Raw genomic sequence first — 13,125 nt, 5'->3', positions numbered from 1 at the left:
AGAAAATAAATATTAAGGCCCTGTGGCGCGAAACAGCTTCAAACTTAATATTGTTTTTCAATGGCGCGTGTTCTTAAGTGTGTGGATTTTTGCTATATTGTATTTACTGCCGTAAATATGTCGTGTCAAAATAATGCAATTTTTTAAACGACTTATTCGTGTAATACGCACAAATAAGAAGAAAGACTCTAGCTAAATTAAAATTGGGTGATGTATGGCAGATTATTTTGATCGAATACGTAACTTTTTGCCTGTTTTAGTTAACGCTCAATTTCGTGCTTTTTTACTTTAGGCTCAAATGTGCACTCATACTTATAAGCCTTAATAGTTGTTCTTGTCACTTTCAAGTTTTTAGCAATCACAATATTGATTTATTGCGATGGGAATTTATCATGATGCATGATGAATATTTCAAAAAAGAAAACTTTATTCAAGGAAAGTTTTAATAACATAATTATATGATATTTTCATAAATCAGATAAATCAAATCACTTCTTTCCACCCCAGCCCCACAACCCTTTGACAAATCCAGAAATTCCAGCGCCTTGTTGCTGTTTTTGCTCCAGCTTGTCCTCCAGCGAGGGAAACTCGACGTGGTTGAAAGCCAAATCGAAGAACAGCGGCTTACAGGGGATTGGCTCAAATTCAGGTGGCAATTTGAAAACGTTCGGCTGCTTTGTAGTGAGAGCTTGATCCTCGCAATACTCATCCAGACGCTCAGCAAGTGGCTGAAATTCAAATTTAAATTACTTTCAATTTCTAAAATAAAAAATTTACCAAGCCAACCTTTTTCTGCCTGACGTAAGTTTTGGTAGACGTCTCGGTCTGCTCGTCTTCACTTAGCACACTGTTAGCATGTACAGAGAACTTTTGGCCTTCAATGTCAGATTTCAGCTTTTTCAACTGAGCAGACAAAGGTGCAGGTGCCTGCTGCGTTAAGGACTGGTTCAAGTACTCCTCAGCACGGTGGAAAAGTGCAATCGCTTCTTTCCAGCGCTTCAGACCCACTAACGTTTGGGCCATGTAATAGCATCTATATTGAAAAATTCATGAGAAAAGGAAAGGGCTAAGACTTGAAATTTTCTACCTGAATGCTCGGTATCCCTTAACCTGGGATTCAATTTCTTGTTGGAACTTGGCATCATCCTCAAAGCCAGCTAAGGACTTCAGTTCTGTGATGTTCTGAAGGATGATTTCATAGAGACGAGTCAAGTCCTGTGGCTTGGCCTTTTTCCCTTCGCCACCCTATAACAGATGCGTGTTAAGAAGGAAACAAAGAGTTTGTTTTGAATCTTACATCTTGCTCCAAATTCTGCTTGGTGCTTTCAACCATAATGAGGTTTCTTTCGACATTTCTGGTCAGTCGAATGTAGACCAAGTAAGAGAGAAGATAATGCTGAGAAGAGACGGGGCCGCTCTGAGATTGGCAACGAATCTTGAAGTTCTGCAAAATCAAGTTTTAATAAAGTTACAATCTTTTAGGAAATAATCATCACGCACAGGATCGTTCTTCAATTCATCCTTGACTGCAGCAATAGCATCCTTGCAGTCCATCAGCAAGTTTTCAATGAGCGTGACCTTAGCCTGGCTATCTTGTGCTCTATCAAGGGTCTCCTTGAGCTCCTGGTCCGCTGCAAGGAAAGGCCGGACTTTGTCAGGCTTGACTGGAACAGTCCTACCTCGCCATACTACATCAGACAGCTCCTGAGACCTCTTGTCTCTTGTTTGGGCTATCAGAGTCTGAAACAAACGCCATAATTAATAAATACAAACGATTTCTAGTAACCTACTAAACTTTTTAATTTCGTATTTTTAAATGCATTTTCAGAAGTTTTAACTGTCAAAACAAAACATATGTAACAATCTTAATTCAAAGGGTATTACATCCAGATTAGCCAAGAGATCTCCTTGGCCTGTTCCTCGCATCTTCAGCAAATCGTCAATGGCCGTCTCATCACCAACGTTGTAGGCACAGTAGCGCAAACTGGGAGCCAGCTCTTCCACCCTCTGCTTGTAGACAACTCGATCGTCCTCTGAAAGAGCTGCAGCGAGTTTCTCATAAACTACCCTAAAACCAATACAATAATTCAAAGCAGTGCAAATATGGAACGTCTGTGTATCATACTGAGCCTTCTTCAGGTTTTCCATAGCTGGTTTCCACATTTGCAGCTCAAAATGCAGAGAGCCGTGGATCCAATCAACATAAGCTTGAGCCTCTAGCTTCGTTCTTGCATCAACCTTGTCACCCTGACAAAGGGTGTTGAGCTGAAGAGCATAGGTGGCTGCTTTTCTGAGCCTGCTGATCAGATGGAACTTCTTCCTTAGTTCCGTGTTAGATTCCTGTCGCAGCTGCATTGCGTAGCTCCAGGCTCTTTCCGCAAGCATTAAAGGGATGTACAGCCACCTGCCACAAAAGAAAAAGTTACGACTGCTCATTTTACAATTTTTTATTTTACTTTTCCTCGGTGACCATCTCCTCAGTAACATCTTTCTTACGGAAGTGGCGCCTGTCTCCTTGAGGAATGTGAAGGGCTTTCCTCAAGCGTTTGATTTTCCTTGAGCAGTATCCCCTATTTTAAACACAATTTTGGCTAATACTGATTTTCATAACATAAGTTTCGTTTGTAGATATCATACCGATAACGCTGGTAGTCCCCATGCCGCAGACCATGCTGTTGTTGAGCTTCTTTGATGATTCGAAGGACTGTCAACTAGTTAAGGATAATAATTAAGAATTTATGTACATATTTATATGAATTAAATGATCAGGAGATGAAAAGCGAAAGAGTTTGGGACAAAAATCGATCATAACAAATGGAAAAATACATATGTTGCTTCAAAATTCTGGAAAAGGATACTCTCTAAAGTACAGATCTTCTTAGGCTGGTTTTCATCTTGCAGCTCAGCATTTTCAGTTGCTTGTAGCTCAACTTCGGGCTCATCAGACACCATTTTGGCCAAATTTATAAAATCAAATTGAAAGCAAAGTCAATTATATTTTTTATAGACAGCGGCGCACGTCGTCAAAAAGTGCAGCTTTGCCACAGCTGTCGCTGTACTTCGTTTACTTCGAAAGTAGGCGAGGCGGAAGTCGGCTGACGTGCACTCTCCCACTCTCCCTCGTCGGCAATGCTGCCACCAATACAAAACTGTAAACCATGCTCGATGCTCGACTCACGACTCACTCGACTGCTCGTGCATGTTGTGCCACACGAAGCAATGCGCAAGTGCAGTCAGGGAAATAATATTGCTTGCTCGGGAGGGTTAAAGGGTGGCACTGGCAAGGCGAACAGGCACAGGCATAGCATTTTGCAGCTGCCAGATACCGCCGGTGTCGTAAACTGAAGCCATCTAAGCTTTACATCAATCTAAACCGCAACCATTTAAGTTTTACATACGTCGTTGTGCTTCTACTTCTGTATAACAACCTGTTGCCCGAGTCCCGGCAAAGCGCGTGATTGTTTTCTTTTGTAAGATATATTATAACTTCTGCGTCGGCCCTCCGCACATTTTTTTGAGCAGCAACGTGCCCAAATGTGTAACATATAACACATATCAAATTTTTCACTTGATTCTCTGCATTTCAGAAAACGCAGCAAAACCGGCGAAACCATGGATTTCCAGCAGCAACTGAGCGATGTTGTGAATTTGCTCTATAAAGTCGGAGGAATCAAATTTGGGGATTTTGTTATGAAAAGCGGACGCCGTTCTCCAATTTACATTGACCTGAGAGTGGTCATATCTTACCCAAAACTCATGGTATGTACATAAATAACTGTTTGTTGAAGTTTAAAAAATGGAATAATATTATTTGAGAGGACTAAAGGGCATATTTGAGATGTATCAATATTGAATTAGTTTCAACAGATCTTTATTTATTATTGTTCTGCAGGGTTATTTTGCTCAATCTCTTACTACTTTTGAACCATATGTTTGCATCATGTAAATTCTTATTAGATGCATATCTATATTAAGTTGGACTTTGCGATTTATGTTTTTCTAACTTCTTGGTCTGATGGGAAGAACCAAAGTTGCTATTTATTGCACTATCTTGCCAAGAAGTGATAATACTTAAAATTATATAGATCTGTGTGTGAAACCTCCATATTATATGCGCATTTAAATCCTTTTACGATTTATGTGATTTTTTTCTATATTTATCAAGAGATGTTTAGTGAAATCTGCTAGTTATTGTTTCTAAAAGCAGCGTGTGCAATAATTTCCACTATCTCTGGTGCGATAAAAATTTAGAAAAATAAAACAATTAATCAGAAGCAATTATTCTAAGGATATGTTAATGTCTGTATTAAAAGGATGAGCTGTCCAAGCTGATGTGGAACTTTGCGGCACCGAGTATCTCCAAATATGACACGGTTTGTGGTGTGCCATACACTGCGTTGCCTATCGCCACCCTGATTTCCGTGCGCGAAAACATCCCTATGCTAATCCGACGCAAAGAGGCCAAAGGCTACGGCACCAAAAAGCTCATTGAAGGAGACATTAATGTTGGAGATGTCTGTGTTATCATTGAAGATGTTGTGACCACTGGTTCCAGCGTTTTGGAAACTGTTGCTGTAAATAGAATGCCTTGTCTTTATCTTTAAACTCTGATTTTTAAATCAAAATTTCAGGACCTCAGAGGCACTGGCCTCAAAGTGACTGACGCTATTGTAATCGTCGATAGGGAGCAAGGAGGACCTGAAAACTTGCATAAAGAAGGCATCAAGTGCCACAGTGTGTGCACTTTAATGCAGGTATGCTGCGATGATTTTTTATTTAAAAATACTTCAATTTATTTTTCAGATAATGTCTATTTTGAAAGAAAGTGGCAAAGTTGATTCTACCATGGTTGAAAAGGTGAAAGCCTATTTGGAGGACAACAATGACGTAACCCCGATCTACCCAGGTACTGATGGATTATGATAAATAAAATTAATATTAACTTGAAAATTTAGTTGTCAAGACAAGTAAAGCAACGATTCCATTTGAAACTCGTGCCCAGCAAGCGCCATGTGAAGTTTCACAATTACTGCTGAAATTGATGGCCAGGAAGAAATCAAATCTCTGCGTTGCAGTGGATGTTGATCAAGCCAATGATTTAATAGACCTCGCCAAGCTTCTTGCACCATACATTTGCATTCTAAAGACTCACGCAGACCTCACTAAAAATTTCACCGATGAGATATCGCGCCAGCTCCACGCACTAGCCAAGCAGGCTGACTTCATGATTTTAGAAGACAGGTTTGTGTAATTTCATATCCTTGAGGAATTTGCTTAGTAGACTTTTTGCAGAAAATTTGCTGACATTGGGAACACAGTTGCCAAGCAATACTCCGGAGGATGTTTTGAGGTGTCTCGCTGGGCCGACCTTGTTACAGTTCACTCGCTCCCTGGTGATGGAATTGTTAAAGCCCTAGAAGAAGAGAATGCGAAGATTGAGGAACCACGAGGCTGCTTCCTTCTTGCTGAAATGAGCAGCGAAGGAAACCTTATCACAACTGAATACATTAAAGGTGAAAATTTTAATCATTCTGCTATGTCATGTGGCTTTGATAATCAAACGCTAATTTACATACAAAATATGCGTGAATGGCACCAGTTAAAATCTCCATTTGGATGAAATGTATACTGGACCTTTAAACCTCTCATTTCTTGCAATCAACTTTAAGATTTTTTCGTTCTCAGGATCTACTCAGATGGCCAGCAAATTCCCAAAAACTGTGGCAGGCCTTGTTTGCCAATCGCTGCTTCTCGCTGATCAGCCAGGAATAGTGCAGCTCACTCCTGGGGTTCGCAGAGGAGAAATCAAAGAAGACAGTCTGGGTCAACGGTGGGTCACCCCCGAGGAGGCAGTTATTGAAAAGGGAGGTGATGTAATTGTTGTAGGCCGGGGCATCACTGGTGCAAAATGTCCAGAAAAGGAGGCCAAACTATATCAAGAAGAGTTGTGGGCTGCTTATGAAAAGAGAATTGCAATCTGAGCTTTATAGCACAAGTTTATTTCAAACATACATTCCATTTATTATTTGAAAGTTGTATGCTCCAATATTTTTAAACATGACACTTTGTATCTCAAATAATAAAGTTTGAGCTCTGAAATTAACCATCACACTTTGCAGATTTGATATCAGTTGCTATCACTATCCTCTTCATTGCAATCAGACAGAAAAATGACTCGATAATCGACTTCTGAATGGTCATCCTGCCCTTCATCTTCATCATCCTCTTCTCCACTTGAGTACTTCAATAAGTTTGGATCCAAGTATAAAAACTCTTTATAGTCCAGTTCTGTATCCGTTTGCCCCTGAGCTGAGTTTGATGGTTGAATATCTACCTCCTCTGGTTCAAAAAATTGGCTGGTGTCTGTGTTGACTACTACCTCCTGGAATTGTTGGATTGGCAGATCAGTTTGTGTTTCAGCGGGTTCAGTTTTAAGATTTTCATTCTTCTTTGTCCTCATCGCTGTTCTTATGGCAAGCTCTTGCAAAGTGAGGTTATTAAGCTCATCCTTGCAGCATGCGATCATTGGATACAAGGTGTTCATGGTGCATTTTACATCACGCAGCTGTTCTCTCAGATGCTCCAACGGTATGCTGTGGTTCATTTTGAGTCAACTGAAAAAAAAGTCAAAACTCAACAAAAAAATTTCACATCTGATTTCATCAAGTGCTTGTACAAATACATAATAATATATTGTACATAATGGTCCCGCATACCTGTAAGCTGTGTGTGTCTAATCAACTTATTTCTCTCAGTGGGTTTTGGGTACGGAAAAATGTGTTGTTTGTAGTGCCTGGTAATTCCAAAGATACTTTAAGATGTTGTGGACAGAAGTTGTGCCCGTGATTTGCGTGCTTCTTATTGTTAGTTCTATGTTTATGTTTTGATGTGACAGTGTTGCCAACAGTTTAACTCCTACTCTTGTCTGGTCAGCCTACTTTTTAGTTCAGTTATTGATGATGATCCAACTTAAAACGTAGATGATATTGCTTCTCAATTGACTTTGAAGTCAGATTTTTTTAACGCGAAATTCATAATTTGATCTAAGCTTGCATTATTCAATAAATCAGCAACACAAACGAGCTATTATCAGAACAAAATGCCATCCAATGCTACTACAGTAAATATTTTTTGTTTAATGAGCTTACAACGTGCCATAAAAAGATGTTTTTGACACATTAATTAAGGGTATGTTACTTACAGAATATGGGAGTCAAAAATCCACCCTGAGCACTCCATTGCAACAGTCAGTATACAACTTTTTATCAAAATAACTAGCATATTTTATCAAATCCAGGATGTTCTAAACGGTGAGTATAAATATTTAAATTTATTGCATATTCCAAAAGTAAATATGAAAATTTTAAGCGTAGTTCACTTTTTTAAGAACAAGCAAATAAAATCTGACTAAATCAGGAACTTAATTCAGCCTGGCAAATGGGTCCAAATTATTTTAAATTGTGTATGATTTATAACCAAGATTAAATTTATTTAAGCCTTGACAGCAAAGACGCGAGTAGGATATCTGCGAAGCTTGCAGATTTCCTTCTTGGTCTTGAGCTTCAACTCATGCTTGGTCAGGGCACGGCGCATGGCGCGGGTCTTCTTTGCCCTCAAGTCCAAAGGCTTGTACTTGCGGTCCTTTAAAAAAATGTAAATTTAACAATTATTGAAAATTGAAATCAAATATCGTACCTTGTAAAGTTTCCTCAAGTTTTCCTTCTGTTTCTGGTGCATCACAATGTACACACGGGCGATGGCCTTGCGTACCACACGGCTGCAAAAATTACAAAATGTTACAGATGGGATTGATACAATTTCAGTACCAATATGTGGCAGTTGTGAGTGTTTTTCAGACTTTAACAGAATTATTCATCAAAGTTGTACAGACGCAAATTACCCTTAAATAAAAATCATCATGGTTGCTGCGTTGAAATACGTATTATGTGTCTCTGATCCTGACTGATCATAAGACACGATACAATGAGTACAAGCAAAAATTTCTCTTACATCTTGGAAAGTTTGGAAGCAGCTCCACCAGTAACTTTAGCTACTCGGAGGTTGGTAAGTTCTGTCTTCAGCTCATCCAGCTGCTTCAAGAGCTCCTTTTTCTCCTTTGTTCTAAGCTCCGAACACTTGACTTTACCCTGGAAACAGAGAATATTAGCCATTTTGTTCTCATATTTCTTTATAACAGTTTAAATATTAGTACACAAAATATTATAAAAAGCTAAACCTCAACATCCATTGCATAAATGGATACATAGATGACGTAGGTACATAATATAATGTATATTATGGAAAAGTTAGTTTTTGCCACCCCTACTTTATGTAGATGGGATTCTCATAAAAACTGCTGAGATGTGTAACCCGGCAGTTCTTATGAGACTCCCGTATTTATAATAATGAAAGTAGAAAGGGGTGGCGGGGTGGCTAAAACTGTAACTCGGCGGCGAAAATTGTAAAGGTGTTGTTAATAAACTGAGAACACAATAAAGATGGAGGTCGGCAAGCCATCAGTGAGTAGCGCACACATTTTGTATGTTTTTAACAGAAAAATCATGTCTTCAATAGATAATTTCTATCTCCTTTATGGGAGCAAAATTCGATCATTACATTTTACTATAGAAAATCAAAGTTAGCAATTTCTTACCATGGTTAAGAGGTTATTATTTGTTGGCCACGCTGCAATACCAGACACGCGGTGTGCAGACGTTTCAATGTGAACGAAGGATTTCGCCGCTAGAATCGCTAGGTGTAGATGTATAGCGTGGCGCGCAATTTGAATTAGTGGTACGATTTGGGTGGAACAAGAAATAAATTCATGAAGTATTTAAAAAAAGAACTTTTACGCCACATATATTTCATGAATCCAGCTTCAGCAATTTATTGGGACGATTTTTTTATCCATAAAGTTTGTATATCATTGGAAATTATGCGCTAGCATGAAGTCGCTTTCCATTTTAATGAAATGCATGGTTGCTATAGTAACCGGAGGCTATGAGAACGAGATGGCGGAGGGCGCTGGGGGGACAACAGTTGACTCTCGCCCGGCGAACTCATGTGTTTTCTACGAAAATTGTGGGATTAATGCTGTATAAGATTGAAATTTTGGGACGAAATGGCCGTAAAATGCTTTCAAAAAGTGCCAAGACACCTTTTGCTATAGTGACGATCAAAACTGTGCCGGCACTTTGTGATTATATCTGAGTTTAGCAACTAAAACGAGGTTTGTTATTGAAGGTCAGGCCCTTTCTCCTGAGGCTATTAAATTAACGCGGTTATTTCCAGGTACGAAAATGTCCCTAAACTTTCCTTCGTACACCGCGAACTTTGGCGGACATCATCAGCCGCACCAGCATGTAATTAAAACTTCGCAGCAGGCCGAATATTCGGCAAATGCTCCTAGCATGTTGACCGAGATGACCAGCAAGTACACTGTGGAGGATCCAGCAGAGATGGGCGACTCCAAATACTTGACAGGAGAGCTGAGCCATGCAGTTTATCTCGAGGGCACTGGCTCGCAAAATAGACAATACTCAATGATATCCGAGGAGGACGAACAAAATAAAAATCAAATGCGTCAAGCTGACACAAGAGCGGCCAACTCGGGCAATAACTCTGTTAACTGGCAAGGTCTAGTCTCTCACCCTGGCATGGCAGACTATCTTGCCAGGCTACCGATCAACCTGCACCACTTTTTGAAACTCTCCACGGACGGAAATGGAACGCGGGACGGTGGACAACCACCCAATTCGCAAACGACGACAGTGAAGAAAAAGACATTAAAAGGTGTTCAGGGCAAGGCGCAGGTCAAACAGCAGCAACAACAGCAGTTCCGACCAAAACCTGCGAAGCCAAAAAATTTGGAAATCCGCCTTACGACCGCCTTGGACGGCTCTACTCTGTTTTGCTGTCCAGAATGCCACATGGCCTATCCTGAGAAGGAGTCCCTTGAGAGGCACATTCAGACACATAAATTGGACCGGAAGTTTGTGTGCGACATTTGCGGGGCTGGTTTGAAGAGGAAGGACCACCTGACCAGACACAAACAGAGTCACAACGCAGATAGGCCATACGTGTGCACCATATGCATGAAGGCCTTCAAACGCAAAGAGCACCTCAACCTTCACTTCATCATGCATTCAGGAGAGAAAACACACATATGCCCAGAGTGCGGGAAAGGATTTTACTGCAAGGATCACCTGGACAGGCACAAACAGGGTCATAACCCTGACAGGCCCTATGTTTGCAATATTTGTATGAAGGTGAGCAGTCAATTACTCTGGCTAAATGTAGAAATTTTCTGTAGGAACCATGGCTGATTATATTTTATTTTTAAAACATTGTTTTATTATTTCTCTGTCCATTGATGTGCACTAATTTGCGCCAAATTAACATCAAATTTAACTTAAATAGAAATTATATATTTATGTTTTATAGAAATGTGTATAATATGTTTTATAGTAATTTAAAATTGCATAATTCAAGAGACTGCTAGGCATTAAACCAGTACAGAAAATCCAAACTAAATAAACAGTTTCGGTTTTTGCAAAAGCGCGAAAAATTTGATTTTATGAAGTACTCTCTGAAAGGGGCGCGTTTTTATTTTAACATCTTAACACACTGAATAAATGCGAGAGATTTGATGATCAAAATATTTCCAATTTCTTATGTTTTTTCTCCTTGTTTCAGGGCTTTAAAAGAAACGAGCATCTAGCGCGGCATTCAATTATCCACTCTGGTGAAAAGTCGCAAGTATGTCAAGAGTGCGGGAAGGCATTCTACCGGAAAGACCATCTGCGGAAGCACCTGCGCTCTCACGTTGCCAAGAGGATCAAAACGGAACAGAGTCCACCTCCATCGACCAACCAACCCACGGTAGCGTCGCTGGCCGCCATGGTATCCATGGGTACGACGCTGCAGAACGTCAACCTAGATGGTGCCACGTTGTCCTTGCTGTCAGCTCCAGTGTGATCTTTGGGGCAGCATTAGTTGTCATTGCGTGTACTCCCTCAGTTACTGGGTCATGTTATGAACGCTCTTGATAATTCGTAGTTATTTTGTGAGTGTTTAACTATAACTGCCATCACAGACGGATCTGTCTGAGGTTGCCATAATGCTTTTGAAGCAGTTCGTACACTAATTTGATATAATAACAAGACATTTTTTCATTTAACAATGAGAATAAACTCTAAAATAAATAAGCCTTCTAGAACAGCAGTTTATTTTTCTAAGCACGTTCACAGCAAATAAATTCTAGAGCTTAAGTATCAAGCGTTAGTTGTGCGCTTTGTTATAAAACTAGTGCGTACACAAAATAGCTGTTTGACCTGTCACCATACTGAATCACGGATTCAAAATATTTTAATCTTTTTGTGGCACTACTTTGCAAGTTTTTTTTTATTATTATCTGACGTATGACTAGCAGAAAATTTCCGAATTTAAATTTGTACTCAAAGTTTACACAAGATCACTTTATCTTTCATAGGGTAAAATCATTATAATCCCAAAGTATACATTTATAGCATCAATATTTGGCGTATAATACGTAGTTACGACGTTTTCTCAAAATATACAAGCAAGTCGGCCTTCTATGAAGATCTTCACAGCAGGTATTCTCAAATTTCGGAAATCTATATCACATGTATTTTGCGAGTGCTCTCTACAGAAAGCTGTTCTAATTTGTAATCCGGGTTTGGACGCTGGATTTGGACATGTCGGTCTTGACAGACCTTGACATGTGACTTCTCATGTGTTTCCTCAGATGGTCCTTCCTGTAGAAGCCCTTGCTGCACTCTGGACACACATGTCTCTTCTCCCCGGAGTGGATGACAAAGTGTAGCGTGAGTTGCTCCTTGCGCTTGAAGGCCTTGCTGCATATGGAGCAGACGAAGGGCCGCTCAGGGTTGTGGCTGTGCTTGTGCCTTGTCAGGTGATCCTTCCGCTTGAGTCCTGCTCCGCAAATATCGCAGATGAAACGGCGCTCGAGTTTGTGGCCAACCAAGTGCTGCTCCAGCAACTCTCTCTCGCAGTACCCCATGTGGCACTCAGGGCAGCAGAATAGGGTGGTCCCGTCCAGGGCCGTGGTGATGCGAACTTCACCTGGAATAAGCTGGCGCGCTCGTTCCTTCGCAGGTCGTTTCTTTTTCTTCTTTTTAGCGTTCTGCTCGATGTACAAATCGTTTAAATTTTTAATTTTCGGTTCATTCTGATATTTACTACCTGGATTAAATATCCTTGCTGCGCAGAATCCTTTTTTGTACTTTCCCCAGATATCTTAAAAATTTGTTCCAAGCTTATGGGAAGAGAGGCTACTGGCAAGTGAGAGAGGTATTCCACGACGTTTGAGCCAGTATTTGTCAGTTGCCAAACCGGCTGCAGTGTTTGCTGAGGTTGATCCTTGTCCAGCAATACTTGATGACTTTCATTTGTATATTCCAGCATTACTGATCTTGTTTGTTGGTCCTGCTGAGGACTGTGTCCTGTTTGCTGGAATGTACCAAATAGACCCTAAGAATCACAATCAATAATAATACTAATTAAATATTTGCAAAGCTCGACCTGGTTTGTCGACTGATTTCCCTGGTGAACGCGCGTGGGCTGAAACTCCTGGCTGAAGTGCTGGTTTAGGTCGCCAAACTGCCTGCCACTGTTTTCACATCCTGCAGCCTGCACGGATAGGGTGGTGTCAAAGTTTGGGGATAATGAAACTGACGCAGTTTCGTCTTTGGACGCAAACTGCAACGCCAGAGCCAAAGAAGTTCCTCCAGAGGTTGTGAAGTTCATTTTAACAGCGAGGCTATGTGGTGGCTAATTCACTTCTCCTTTACTTCATTTAATCCAAGCAGGCAAATTTTGCGTTACACAGTAGCACTTCTGCAGTGAACATTTTCATAGAAGAACAACGTAATGATAGTAAATTATTTTCTTAACCTGTGAGTTGTTCTTCCTCAAAATGCTGGAGCATTGGATTGTTTTGATGTTGAGGATATCCTGTTTTGCATCATTGGCAAATGTTAGGGTGAACACACCGCAGGGGAGGGTAATTTAAAGAGCAAGGCGCCTCTGTTGGAGGGTAGTTGGAACTAAATGCCACCCCTTTAATTACTCACGTGACTTGAT

General features: G+C 40.4%; 5 protein-coding genes across 7 annotated transcripts; 2 read left to right on the top strand and 3 right to left on the bottom strand.

Moving 5' to 3' along the window:
* Positions 1 to 405: 405 nt before the first annotated feature.
* On the bottom strand, positions 406 to 3,060 carry Srp68 (signal recognition particle 68). The gene is made up of 10 exons (XM_065486289.1): positions 2,859 to 3,060; positions 2,638 to 2,704; positions 2,457 to 2,570; positions 2,126 to 2,404; positions 1,885 to 2,068; positions 1,501 to 1,740; positions 1,298 to 1,444; positions 1,088 to 1,245; positions 787 to 1,033; positions 406 to 728 (listed from the first exon to the last, which is right to left on the bottom strand). The coding sequence occupies exons 1-10, from the start codon at positions 2,950 to 2,952 to the stop codon at positions 489 to 491; spliced, it is 1,770 nt and encodes a 589-aa protein (XP_065342361.1). The 5' UTR covers positions 2,953 to 3,060; the 3' UTR covers positions 406 to 488.
* Positions 3,061 to 3,242: 182 nt separating this feature from the next.
* r-l (rudimentary-like) lies at positions 3,243 to 6,111 on the top strand. The gene is made up of 8 exons (XM_065486296.1): positions 3,243 to 3,470; positions 3,588 to 3,759; positions 4,314 to 4,574; positions 4,632 to 4,754; positions 4,804 to 4,906; positions 4,956 to 5,241; positions 5,293 to 5,513; positions 5,686 to 6,111. Exons 2-8 carry the CDS (start codon positions 3,613 to 3,615, stop codon positions 5,979 to 5,981), a joined length of 1,437 nt encoding a protein of 478 aa, XP_065342368.1. The 5' UTR covers positions 3,243 to 3,470; positions 3,588 to 3,612; the 3' UTR covers positions 5,982 to 6,111.
* A 1,357-nt stretch (positions 6,112 to 7,468) lies between these two features.
* Positions 7,469 to 8,780, bottom strand: RpL35 (Ribosomal protein L35). The gene is made up of 4 exons (XM_065486302.1): positions 8,654 to 8,780; positions 8,011 to 8,147; positions 7,696 to 7,777; positions 7,469 to 7,641 (listed from the first exon to the last, which is right to left on the bottom strand). The coding sequence occupies exons 1-4, from the start codon at positions 8,654 to 8,656 to the stop codon at positions 7,492 to 7,494; spliced, it is 372 nt and encodes a 123-aa protein (XP_065342374.1). The 5' UTR covers positions 8,657 to 8,780; the 3' UTR covers positions 7,469 to 7,491.
* Positions 8,781 to 9,040: 260 nt separating this feature from the next.
* On the top strand, positions 9,041 to 11,218 carry LOC135941067 (zinc finger protein 547-like). Of its 2 annotated transcripts, none has more exons than XM_065486297.1 (3): positions 9,041 to 9,229; positions 9,292 to 10,268; positions 10,696 to 11,218. In XM_065486297.1, the coding sequence occupies exons 2-3, from the start codon at positions 9,300 to 9,302 to the stop codon at positions 10,975 to 10,977; spliced, it is 1,251 nt and encodes a 416-aa protein (XP_065342369.1). In that variant the 5' UTR covers positions 9,041 to 9,229; positions 9,292 to 9,299; the 3' UTR covers positions 10,978 to 11,218. The 2 variants fall into 2 exon arrangements, with proteins under 2 accessions (XP_065342369.1, XP_065342370.1); XM_065486298.1 differs by having other exon boundaries at positions 9,041 to 9,243.
* Positions 11,219 to 11,230: 12 nt separating this feature from the next.
* On the bottom strand, positions 11,231 to 13,033 carry LOC135941068 (zinc finger protein 169-like). Of its 2 annotated transcripts, XM_065486299.1 has the most exons (4): positions 12,937 to 13,033; positions 12,565 to 12,879; positions 12,226 to 12,513; positions 11,231 to 12,166 (listed from the first exon to the last, which is right to left on the bottom strand). In XM_065486299.1, the coding sequence occupies exons 2-4, from the start codon at positions 12,787 to 12,789 to the stop codon at positions 11,681 to 11,683; spliced, it is 999 nt and encodes a 332-aa protein (XP_065342371.1). In that variant the 5' UTR covers positions 12,790 to 12,879; positions 12,937 to 13,033; the 3' UTR covers positions 11,231 to 11,680. The 2 variants fall into 2 exon arrangements, with proteins under 2 accessions (XP_065342371.1, XP_065342373.1); XM_065486301.1 differs by lacking the exon at positions 12,937 to 13,033 and having other exon boundaries at positions 12,565 to 12,921.
* Between the last annotated feature and the right edge of the window lie 92 nt (positions 13,034 to 13,125).

The sequence above is a fragment of the Cloeon dipterum genome, chromosome 3 (assembly GCF_949628265.1).
Source record: "Cloeon dipterum chromosome 3, ieCloDipt1.1, whole genome shotgun sequence".
In the NCBI taxonomy this organism is placed as follows: Eukaryota; Metazoa; Arthropoda; class Insecta; order Ephemeroptera; family Baetidae; genus Cloeon; species Cloeon dipterum.
The sequence above is the reverse complement of the archived record's forward strand: the minus strand, read 5'-3'. Positions and strand labels throughout refer to the sequence as shown.

Coding starts and splice junctions, on each gene's coding strand:
- Srp68 (XM_065486289.1), bottom strand. CDS start 2,952: ATGGTGTCTGATGAGCCCGAAGTTGAGCTACAAGCAACTGAAAATGCT. Junction 2,571..2,637: donor GGGGACTACCAGCGTTATCG/GTATGATATCTA, acceptor TGTTTAAAATAG/GGGATACTGCTCAAGGAAAA. Junction 729..786: donor CTTACGTCAGGCAGAAAAAG/GTTGGCTTGGTA, acceptor TTTGAATTTCAG/CCACTTGCTGAGCGTCTGGA.
- r-l (XM_065486296.1), top strand. CDS start 3,613: ATGGATTTCCAGCAGCAACTGAGCGATGTTGTGAATTTGCTCTATAAA. Junction 3,760..4,313: donor TATCTTACCCAAAACTCATG/GTATGTACATAA, acceptor CTGTATTAAAAG/GATGAGCTGTCCAAGCTGAT. Junction 4,907..4,955: donor CGTAACCCCGATCTACCCAG/GTACTGATGGAT, acceptor TTGAAAATTTAG/TTGTCAAGACAAGTAAAGCA.
- RpL35 (XM_065486302.1), bottom strand. Junction 7,778..8,010: donor GCTTCCAAACTTTCCAAGAT/GTAAGAGAAATT, acceptor TAATTTTTGCAG/CCGTGTGGTACGCAAGGCCA. Junction 7,642..7,695: donor ACTTGAGGAAACTTTACAAG/GTACGATATTTG, acceptor ATTTTTTTAAAG/GACCGCAAGTACAAGCCTTT.
- LOC135941067 (XM_065486297.1), top strand. CDS start 9,300: ATGTCCCTAAACTTTCCTTCGTACACCGCGAACTTTGGCGGACATCAT. Junction 10,269..10,695: donor TTTGCAATATTTGTATGAAG/GTGAGCAGTCAA, acceptor TCCTTGTTTCAG/GGCTTTAAAAGAAACGAGCA.
- LOC135941068 (XM_065486299.1), bottom strand. CDS start 12,789: ATGAACTTCACAACCTCTGGAGGAACTTCTTTGGCTCTGGCGTTGCAG. Junction 12,514..12,564: donor GAAATCAGTCGACAAACCAG/GTCGAGCTTTGC, acceptor TGTGATTCTTAG/GGTCTATTTGGTACATTCCA. Junction 12,167..12,225: donor AGCAAGGATATTTAATCCAG/GTAGTAAATATC, acceptor TACATCGAGCAG/AACGCTAAAAAGAAGAAAAA.